At 50.9% G+C, this 11,264-nt stretch overlaps 1 protein-coding gene across 1 annotated transcript in view; it reads right to left on the bottom strand.

Moving 5' to 3' along the window:
* PACS1 (phosphofurin acidic cluster sorting protein 1) overlaps positions 1-11,264 on the bottom strand; it is a 60,595-nt gene that overhangs the window by 20,770 nt on the left and 28,561 nt on the right. Inside the window, exons 4-9 of the mRNA XM_011986906.1 lie at positions 8,083-8,227; positions 7,745-7,836; positions 7,581-7,661; positions 4,240-4,299; positions 3,252-3,412; positions 2,831-2,924 (exon numbers count right to left, since the gene is read on the bottom strand). Coding sequence (XP_011842296.1) covers positions 2,831-2,924; positions 3,252-3,412; positions 4,240-4,299; positions 7,581-7,661; positions 7,745-7,836; positions 8,083-8,227 — 633 coding nt within the window. The remainder of the gene's footprint in view (positions 1-2,830; positions 2,925-3,251; positions 3,413-4,239; positions 4,300-7,580; positions 7,662-7,744; positions 7,837-8,082; positions 8,228-11,264) is intronic.

Below are 11,264 nucleotides of genomic sequence, written 5' to 3'. Positions count from 1 at the left end.
TTTTTTTTTGAGATGGAGTCTTGCTCTGTCACCTAGGCTGGAGTGCAGTGGCGGGATCTTGGCTCAATGCAACCTCTGCTTCCCAGGTTCAAACAAATCTCTGCCTCAGCCTCGTGAGTAGCTGGGATTACAGGTGTGCACTACCATGCCCAGTTAATTTTGTATTTTCAGTAGAAACAGGGTTTTGCCATGTTGGCCAGGCTGGTCTCGAACTCCTGACTTCAAGTGATCCACCCGCCTCGGCCTCTCAAAGTGCTGGGTTTACAGGTGTGAGCCACTGTGCCTACCCTCAATTAGCTTTTGAGCCAAATGGGCTCCTACACCGACACCACAACCTTACAGATGAGGCACCAAGGCTCAGTGTGTCTAGGTAATTTTTTCTGTAAGTTTTATAAATCAGGTAACCAACATTTATTGAACACCCACAGTGTTAGGTGAACACCTAAGTGCTTACTGCTTTTGGGGCACTGTCTCAGTTAGTAATTTAGTTACATTAGGGCACTTGCTCTATATTCCTGGAACACTGAGAAACAGTCCTCCCTCAGCCGGCTCCCAGGTTTCTTTCTAGAGTCATCCCATATAGTTCAGAAGGAATTTGCCTCTCATGGCCAGGGGTTGGGTCATGGCCAGGGGTCGGGTCTGCCCATGTGGATGGTGTCAATTCAGCAGGGCCATTCAGCAGTTCCATGTGAGGAAAAGTATCTCCAAGCCACATCCTAAACACTAATACTAAAGAAAGTGAGGTGGCTGAGTACACACTGCACTCCAGCCTGGGGAGTAGAGCAAGACCCTATTCACCCCCCTTCAAAAAAAAAAAAAAAGGCTGGGCACTGTGGCTCAAACCTGTAATTCCAACACTTTGGGAGGCTGAGGCGGGTGGATCACCTGAGGTCAACAGTTTGAGACCAGCCTGGCCAAAATGGTGAAATCCCATCTCTACTAAAAATACAAAAATTAGCAGGGTATGGGTGGCACGTGCCTGCAGTTCCAGCTACTCGGGAGGCTGAGGCAGGAGAATCGCTGGCACCTGGGAGGTGGAGGTTGCAGCGAGCCGAGATCGCTCCATTGCACTCCTGCCTGGGCGATAAGAGCAAAACCCCAACTCAAACAAAATAAAATAAAATAAAAAATAAATTTGAAAAGTTTTTTTTTTTTTTTTTTTTTTAAAGCGAGGTCTCCTCAGTTCTTGAATTCCCATGAACCTGGCCTGGAACGGCGTCTAGGGTGCAGGGTCTGCAGGGGCAGGCCTGGGGTTTCTCTCAGGGAGGAGTCTGTTTGGGCTGCAGTTTCCCACGCATTTCCTCACTAACGCCACGTGGGGCGCTGTCCTAACCAGGAAAAGTGGTGCGCTGGGAGAGAGCCCCATCTGGTGGCAGCAGGCAGAAGTGCAGCCAGGGGATGCACCAAGAGACGGTGGTTTCCAGGACGGGAACCTGCCCTTTCAGACCTGCGCTTTTCAGTGGTGGAGGCCTCCCCTGTTTCCTATCATCTCCGTACAATTACTACCGATCTGCAGGGCGAGTTTGGTATTCCCCCTGGTGAACAATGACTAGGCTTCATCTGCCAGTAAAGCAGGTGAACAGGAGGACTTAAAGGACGTGTTTCTTTGATCTACGGAAAAGACACTGGGCTTTGGAGGGCAAAACCTAAGCTGGGCACTCACATCGCTACAACGCTCACTTTACAACGCTCACTTGCCTTCCATTGTAAACGAAGGAAGAGCAGCTTCCTAGGGTCTGAGGTCGCTTCAGGCTCACCCCCACCCCTGCCTGCGATCTGCTGAGGGAGCAGGGCCTTTCCTAGGAGGGATGGAGCAAGGCCCAGGTTGTGGCTCCGGGTGTTACAGTATATGCCTCCTTTTCCCCTTGCTCACCAGGAAAAATGGAAACCTCTTGACTAAATTATAAACTTTCTCGGGGCACTGCTCCCCTCTATGGATTCTTGGTCCAATAAAGCCTACTAGGGCCTCCTGAGCACATCTCAGTGGCTCCCCTCCTCTCCATACCTGCTCCTTCCCCAGCCTGGTGCAGGGCCACTCACCACTGGCCAAATGCCCACTCCATGCCACACTCTCAGCTACCACAGAACGCACACGAAGGGAGAGGCTTTTGTTGAGACAAAGTCTTGTTCTGTCACCCAGGCTGGAGAGCAGTGGTGCGATCACAGCTCACTGCAGCCTCTGCCTCCTGGGCTCAAGGGATCCTCCTGCCTCGGCCTCCCAAAGAGCTGGGATTACAGACGTGACTCACCGCACCCAGCAGAGGGGGAGGTTGTATGTGTTCTGAGAGGGAAGGCTCTGGGCCATGGCAGCAACAGACTAAAAGAACAATTCAGCCTGACACAGCAATGACCCCAAAGAGCTAAGCTCCCAGTCAGACTGAGGGGAAGAAAACTGAGGTTGAAACAAGATGTGGTCACTTTTCTTTTTTCTTTTTGAGGGAGTCTCGCTCTGTCGCCAGGCTGGAGTGTAGCGGCTCAATCTCGGCTCACTGCAACCTCTGTCTCCCGGCTTCAAGTGACTCTCCTGCCTCGGTCTCCTGAGTAGCTGGGACTACAGGAGCATGCCACCATGCCTGGGAAATTTTTGTATTTTTATTAGAGCCTGGTTGTCACCACCTTGGCCAGGATGATCTCGATCTCTTGATCTCATGATCCACCCGCCTCCGCCTCCCAAAGTGCTAGGATTACAGGCATGAGCCACTGTGCCCGGCCAATGAGGCCACTTTTCTAAGGTCACAACATGAGCCCTGATCAGAGACGCAGAGGGTCGGAGTGCCGAGCCCCGACATGGCATGGTCCCGCCCCGCCCCGTAGCCGCGGTTGCGCTCACAGGGCTGGTGGTGTCTTTTCCGAGGCTGCCCTTGCTGTTGAGGCTGCCAATCTCCGTCTGGGAGCTGGACTGCGACATCCCCTCAAAGAAAGGCCTGTGGTGAAGAGCACAGCCAGGGTCAGTGCTGCTAGGGCTCAGAACAGCACGCTGGGAGAGCTGAGTGGAGCTGGCATTCAGGGCGAGCAGGGAAGTGCAAGGTGAAGAGGCGGGTCAGGTCGGGGGAGGGGGGACTTTCTGAGAGTCCTACAGGACTTCTGTCAGTAAGAGGCAAAACAGTGACCTTCTCCCAGAGAGCCAGAAGTTCACAAAGAATGAAGGACCAGGATTCCCTGGTAATAGAGGGGACAGCGAGGGAGGGGTCAGGAGACTGCTGTGACCAGAAAGGAGAGTCTGCAGGCCAGCTACAGAGAGGGGGGCTCACTTGAGCTTGGGCTTTGGAGTGCTGAGGATGCTTTCTGTCTCCTCCATCTCAGGGCCACTGTCACTGGGGTTGTACATCTCCAGACTGTCATACAATTCATCCAAGTCCTCTTCCACTTCCCGGATCTGCTCGCGGGACACATGCTCCAGCCCAAAGCCCACCTGCAGGGGAAAAAAGAGCCTCTGAATTCAGGGTCACCCCTATTAACAGTTGTGGTTGATGAGCAGCTCCTTTCTCTTGGGCCACCCTTATAGTCCTGCTTAAGGGACACGCCAGAGCTTCACACTGGCTGGAGTAACCTTCACGTCATTTCCATGATCCAGCCTGAGGGAGGGGACATGGTGAGGCCACCTTCCCCCTGGTTTCTGCCACCACTCCACGCTGTGAAGCTGTGCCAGGAGGGACAGCTGAGGAATCCCGAGGCCCATTGCCTGTGTGGGCCCGTCCTACCCTCCTTACAGTCCACAGGAAGGCGAAGCAATCACTCTCAACAATTTTCATCTTTATTCCTCTGTTAGCCCACTTAGAAGCCTGTAGAAATGGGTCCCTCCCGGTGCCCAGGGAAAAGACTGCTTCTCTCTCAGCAGCCCACTCCTGGTTATTCCACGGCTGACCACCAAGGACATTTCCACCTCACAAGCTGCTGCTCACTGATGTTCCCATGGGATAAGAGGGGAAATTAAGTGACAACCGCAGCAGCATCTGCCAGGTCTGTCCCTGTATCGCACACCAGAGGCTTGGGCATCACCAAGGGTCAGGCGTAGCTGTGCTGCCCTACGTTGTGTGCATAGCCTCTTTCTCTCCTCCACTCGCTTAAGTCCTTCTTAGCTACCCTCTTCCTTAGGGCTCTACCAGGCAGGCCACAGGGAGCAGGAATATTAATCCCAGAATCCTGACTCTCAGTGGCAATACAGAGTGTACACCAGGGATGCTGGGTGAAACCCGGGGAATTCAACTCACCATTAACCTTGGGAGTAAGGGGCCGTACCTCATCTGAAACTTTAAACCGCTTCAGGAGGGCCACAAACTTCTGTTTGATGTTAGGTTGCTGTAGGGACAAATAGCACGATAATTCTCAACAACGTCCACTTGGGGTCAATTCAAGTGAACAAACATCCACCAGAGCCCACTTTCATGATGAGCTATGAGAGGACACGAAGACTGGAGGACTTGGTCTCTGCCCTTGGCATTCAAAGCCTTTCAGGAAGACAGGCCGAATTTGTGTGGCTCCTGGGCCTTGGGTGCAGCTGCGGGGAGAAGGAATGTCTATCCCCAGGTCCTTCGCCCCACTGTGCCCCAACACCTCCCAAATATGGGTCTCCAGCTCATCTCTTTTGCTTGCCCTTCAGATCCACAGTGCCCACTGCTGACTCCCACCTGCGCATGCACAGCATGGGCACCTCAGCCTTACCAGCTCCACGGTGGAACGCAGCGTCTTCTCCTTGCACTCTGATCCTCTTACTGATGTCACCAACACGCCTGAACCCACATCTACGCCTGGAGTCTCTCCCTCCCGTTCTCCCCACAGGCCCATTCTGGCTACCGTGGATCCTCCCTTTTCCATCTGTGACACGACTGTTTCCATTCAGGCCTTTCTCTTCGCCTCTCTGGGATCACAGCAACAGCCTTCAGCTGACATCTCATGCCCTGCCCGCCTGTTTCTGGTCTTGTTCCCTCCACAGCCCACAGTGGTCCTTCTGCGTGCAAACCTGCTCATGCTACCCTCCCACTAGAAGTCTTCACTGGCCTCCACTACTTGAACAGAGCTCAGCAGTCAGGCCTGTAAGTGTCCAAAGCCTGGGTCTGCCTGTTTCTAACCTTATCTCTCTATTTGACCCTTCACACCCCATAGTCAAGTGGAAACTCACTGCTTCGAGTTCCTGGGAAAAACTGTATGCCGTTGTACTGGGCCTTTTTTTTTTTTTTTTGAGATGGAGTTTTGCTCTGTCGTCAGGCTGGAGTGCAGTGGGGTGATCTTGGCTCACTGCAACCTCTGCCTCCCTGGTTCAATCGACTCTCTGTCTCAGCCTCCTGAGTAGCCAGGATTACAGGCACACGCCACCACACCCAGCTAATTTTTGTACTTTTAGTAGGGACGGGGTTTCACCATGGCGGCCAGGATGGTCTCGATCTCCTAATCTCGTGATGTGCCTGCCTCGGCTTCCCAAAGTGTCGGGATTACAGGCGTGAGCCACAGCACTGTAGTGGGCCTTTATATAGGATATCTTCTGCCTTGAATAAAAATTTTGCCCAAATCCGCTTGGTGAAGTTTTATTTTAAAAAACCTATCTCTCAGCATTTCATGTGGAAAGCTGTCCTGGCACTTCTGGGACAGGTGGCCACAGTCCCCTGGAGTCATTGCACAGCTATGTCTTTTGGCACCTGTCCTACTGGGCTGTAATTATTTGTTGAAATGTGTGGTGTCACTAGACGCTGTGTGCTTGATGGCACGGACTGGGCCTTTATCTGTCTCTGGGCATGATGCTTAGCTTGTGGTCATATGTACTTCCTGCCTGAATGACAGACTTGCTGCCTGGGGATGAAAACAATGAACTTGCGAGACCGATAAATCTTCAAAGAAAGGGGAGAAAGGGCCTTCACAGCAGAGAAAAAAAGTCGAGCTCCCAGTGACAGAGCAGCATGAGACATGTTCAGAGAAGGTCAAGTACATCTGTGTTCTTGGTGAGACAGAAGAATGCGCATGCACAGAGGAGACAGGCACTAAGGGAGGTCACTCAGTCTCTGGGGTAGAACTGGAAAGTGCCTGCAGCTTAAAAAGAAAAAAAGGCTGGGCGTGGTGGCTCACGCCTGTAATCCCAGCACTTTGGGAGGCCGAGGTGGGCGGATCACGAGGTCAGGAGATCGAGACCATCCTGGCTAACACGGTGAAACCCCGTCTCTACTAAAAATACAAAAAATTAGCCGGGCAAGGTGGCGGGCGCCTGTAGTCCCAGCTACTCGGAAGGCTGAGCCAGGAGAATGGCGTGAACCCAGGAGGCAGAGCTTGCAGTGAGCCGAGATGGTGCCACTGCACTCCAGCCTGGTGACAAAAGCGAGACTCCGTCTCAAAAAAAAAAAAAAAAAAGGAAAAAAAAGAAAAACACTTCTGGAGGAGTGAACATTAGCAGGAGCACTGAATTCCAGTCATGTGCCAGGGTCATGCCAAGGAGGAGACCCCACATAGGATGAGGTGACTTATTAAGCTCTGGGGGCACCTGTTGGGAAGAAAATAGGGCCGCTTTCTGGTTACAGAGCAGGAAAAAGAAAGACTCAGCAGCAGGGGCTGACTACAGAGAGATCCTACAGTCACTCCCTATTTCCAGAGTGCAATGGAGGTCAAGCATTTGGGGCACTGGTGACACACCTTATGGGGACCATTTGGGGCACCAATCAAGAGGTGGATACCTAAGGACAAGGAAACAGTCCTCCCGCTCCCTAGTTGCTGACTGGATGGGAAATCCAGTTCACAGTCTTGCAGATTTACCTGAAGTCCAGTGACACCTCAGTGTGATGGGAGAGGTGACAGCATCTGGCCTCCTCTCATCCCTGAAGGGGCAGGCATCTCAGCTCTCAGGGGGTTGGTCCCTAGGCTAGCTCTGCACTGGGGAGAATCAGGATGCCTCTGGGGAAATGGAGCTGTGAATTCCCCTTCGGAAACATTCCCAGCACTTCTGGCCCTCCCACACTTCATGCAGGTACTCCAGAATCTGTTAAAAGACCACCTAGGAATTCAGGTTTTTAGCTTCTCAGTCCAGGACTCAAATGTCATCAAAACAGTGACTCTTGCGGAACTCTTAAGGAGGAAAAGTATCAAAAGGCACCTGGTCTCCAAGGTTATGGATCCGTTAAGGCAGGAACAATACCTGATGTAACTAAAGCTTAGAAGCCCAAGGTCATGGGAGCACCCCACGACTGGCCTATTATCTCTGCATAAGTTCAGCACATGATTAAAACAACTCCTAGAGGGAGCTGGCCTTCTCCCTGCAGAGGACAGCATGTGACATGAAGCAGCCACTGGAGTGGGTGGGAGGCGGTCTGTTCCCTGATGGACCACTATCTGTTCTGAATTCTAAAAGAAGGGTTCTCCTCCTTTTTTCTATCCAACAATAACCTGAAGGATATAACACTCTTATCAGTAATGGTGGTTCCCAACAACAGTGAGTCTAATTGGGTGGTGGTGAGGATACACAGCGTGCATCGGAATCGTTGACGGGATGACCCTGTGTTGATATATTTTAAGAAGGCTCTTCTAGACCTGAATATGCTGCTGCCAACCTACCCCCAGACTGAAAATCTTAGCCAACCACTCCCCAGACCTTTGAGGCTCACCCTTGTGATGGCAGAGGTTGAGGTTAGTTTCCTCCGGGTCTTCTTTACTTTCCGGAGATCTTCGTCTTCATAGAACAAGTCCTAAGTGGGTACGGGGACAGAATGAGGGTGGGAAACCCCAGGAGTTTCTTGGATGCTCCACGTGAGGGACCATGGAAAGTTACCTGCCCATGCAATGGATCATCGCTGCCTTCCTGTTCTGATGAGAAACTCTCTTCCTCTTCCTCAGAATAATTGTCAATATCAGGAGAACGATCTGCAACAGACACCTGAGTAAGATAACCTTGCAATGGGAAGATCTGGCCCAAGAGACTTCGATGGGCTGGAATCAATGGTTCTCTTTGGGGGAAACACAGCCAGGGTGGAGGGGAGGGCAGGGCCAAAGCCACATTTTACTTCCAGGGGTCTCTAAAGGTCTCTTGCCCAGGAACATTTCAGGCACTGTCTTGTTCAGCTTTCCCAGGATGGGCTGTAGGGTCTCCAGACGCTACATGCATCTTACCAGAGAGCTTGGATTTGATTCCCTCATGGTCGATGGGCTGGCTGGACAGAGAGTAGATCTTTATTTCTGCCACAGGCACAGAGACATCCTTCACGTTGCTGTGTAGGCCAAGCACCAGTGCACCTTCATTAGGATGCTGCATCACCTAGGAGCAAGGGGAGGTGGTGGAGGCATGTTACTACAGAGGCACCTGGAGAAACGCAGCCACGGAACGCACAAGCCCCCCAGCAGCAACGGCATTCTGCTGATACATTTTCTTCCTCACTTTCAAATCCGTGTCTACTGTCCTACTGCTTCATGGTCTTACTTTTATTATTATTATTATTATTTTATTTTTTTTGAGACAGAGCCTCTCACTGTCACCCGGGTTGGAGTGCAGTGCCGCAATCTTGGCTCACTGCAACCTCTGCCTCCCAGATTCAAGTAATTCTCCTGCCTCAGGCTCCCAAGTAGCTGGGATTACAGGCGTCTGTCACCATGCTCAGCTAATATTTTTTTGCATCTTTAGTAGAGACAGGGTTTCACCATGTTGGCCAGGATGGTCTCAAACTCCTGACCTCGTGATCTGCCCGCCTCGGCCTCCCAAGTGCTGGGATTACAGGTATAAGCCACTGCACCCAGCCTGTTTTTATATTATTATTAAAGACAAGGTCTCACTCTGTCACCCAGGCTGGCATGCAGTAGTGTGATCACAGCTCACTACAGTCTCGACCTCCCAGGCTCAAGTGATCCTCCCGCCTCAGCCTCAGTAGCTGAGACCACAGGCACATACCACCATGCCCAACTAATTTTTAAATTTCATGTAGAGATGGGGTCTCACTATGTTGCACAGGCTGATCTCAAACTCCTGGGCTCAAGCAATTCTCCTGCCTTGGCCTCCCAAAGTGCTGGGATTACAGGCATGAGCCACTGCACTTGGCCTAAGGTCTTAGCTTTAAAATTATCCCCAGAAGTGCTGGTCAGGGCCACGTGCTTAAAGATAACAATCACGATGGAAAATGGTTGCTCGGGCCAGGTGCAATGGCTCATGCCTGTAATCCCAGCACTTTGGGAGGCCGAGGCGGGCGGATCACAATGTCAGGAGATCGAGACCATCCTGGCTAACACGGTGAAACCCCGTCTGTACTAAAAATACAAAAAATTAGCCAGGCATGGTGGCAGGCGCCTGTAGTCCCAGCTACTCGGGACGGTGAGGCAGGACAATTGCTTGAACCCAGGAGGCAGAGGTTGCAGTGAGTCGTGATCATGCCATTGCACTCCAGCCTGGGCGACAGAGCAACACTCCATCTAAAAAAAATTAATAATAAAATAAAATAAAATATAGAAAATGGTTGCTCGGCCAGGCACAGTAGTCTGTTCCTGCAATCCCAGCACTTTGGGAGGCTGAGGCGGGCAGACTGCTTGAGTCCAGGAGTTTCAGACCAGCCTGAGCAACATGGTGAAACCCTGTCTCTACTAAAAATAAAAAAATCAGCTTGGTGTGGTAGCACATGCCTGTAGTTGCAGCTCCTCAGGAGGCTGAGGTGGGACAATCACCTGAGCTCAGGAAGTCGAGGCTGTAGTGAGCTGTGACTGCACCACTGCATTCCAGCCTGGGTGACAGTGAGACTCTTATCTCAAAAAAAAAAAAAAAAAAAAAAAAAGGAAGAAAGAAAAGAAAAAGAAGAAAGGAAGAAAGAAAGGGGGAGAGAGAGAGAGAAAGAAAAGAAAAGAAAGAAAGAAAGATGGAAAGAAAGAAAGAGAAAGAGAGAGGAGAGAGAGCAGGTGAGCGAGGGAGAGAGGGAGGGAAAGGAAAGAAAGGAAGAAAAAGGAAGGAAGGAAGGAAGGAAGGAAAGAAAGAAGGGAGGGAGGGAGGGAATAAAAGAAATAGTTGCTAATCTCTAGGACTAATTTTAGTGTAAGTCCTTTACAGAGAAACTTGCTCTTGAGTCTGGGTGAGGCCAGGCCTACAGGTGGTGGTCGCCTATCACTGGCAATAAGGAAAAGGAGCCCAGTCTACAGGGAATGGCAGAGCCTGGCATAGCAGGGGCAGGGAGTGCTGGTGGGAATTCACTGCCCCCTGTCTCCACACTGACACAAACACTGACTGAGCAGGACAGAAAGACAGGCTGGGACTATCTCAAATTTTCTATCATGGGCACAAAATTGTTCCTATTTAATTTATTAAAGTACAGAAATAATTTTAAAAATAGATCAGTGGCTGCTTTCTTCTTCCCGTTAGGGCTGAGAGGAACTGCCTGGCACCCAGGGAGCTTCACTAGTGAGTACATGTATTGAGAATAATCATAGCCTGACTTCTTACCATTCCAAAAGGGAATCAGAAATATGGAGAAATAAAAGCTATAAAAAGCCATTGGGTTGGAACTGAAATTACCGATGCGTGCTCATAGTTAGACAGATCTGGACCTAGACCTGAAAGGAGCTGTGACGTGTGTGTAGACACGAGCACATGTGTGCATACAGATAGATCTCTCTCAGCTCTGTCTGCTCAGTGGGAGTAGATGACACCAAGCTGGGGACATGGGCACTCCTGGTACCCAGATCTTGGTTTCTGAACGCCATTCTCCACTGAAAAGAACCAGGGCTCCTTGAAGAATCTGCTCATTCTGGGGCTGGGACAGGGAAAGTACAAGATGAGCCTGAAATGTTTTGCACCAGAAAGTATGGTAGGATGTAAAGAATGATGAGATACAGTACAAAGGACTCGAAGCCGGCATGATGGGGCTCCCACGGGCCAAACCTGACAAGTCTGTGCATCAAAATAAAAAAATGATAGTAGCAGATTCAGCCCCATCAAATAAAACAGGAATCCACGGTCCATAACTGACACAAATAAATGAGAGCAAAGGAAAAGCACTATCTTACTACAGAAAGCCAATTAATGAGGCTGGGAGCAGCGGCTCACACCTGTAATCCCAGCAGTTTGGGAGGCCAAGGCAGGCGGATCACTTGAGGCGAGGAGTTCAAGACCAGCCTGGACAACATGGTGAAACCCCGTCTCTACTAAAAATACAAAAAAGTTAGCTGGGCCTGGTGGCGGGCCACTGTAATCCCAGCTACTCTGGAGGCTGAGGCAGGAGAATCGCTGGAACTCAGGAGGTGGAGTTTGCAGTGAGCAGAGATTGTGCCAGTGCACTCAAGCCTGGGTAATGAAGTGAGACTCCCTCTCAGGGGGAAAAAAA

Source organism: Mandrillus leucophaeus, unplaced genomic scaffold, assembly GCF_000951045.1.
Source record: "Mandrillus leucophaeus isolate KB7577 unplaced genomic scaffold, Mleu.le_1.0 Scaffold30, whole genome shotgun sequence".
Taxonomy (NCBI): Eukaryota; Metazoa; Chordata; class Mammalia; order Primates; family Cercopithecidae; genus Mandrillus; species Mandrillus leucophaeus.
This window is presented reverse-complemented; position numbering and strand designations above follow the sequence as displayed.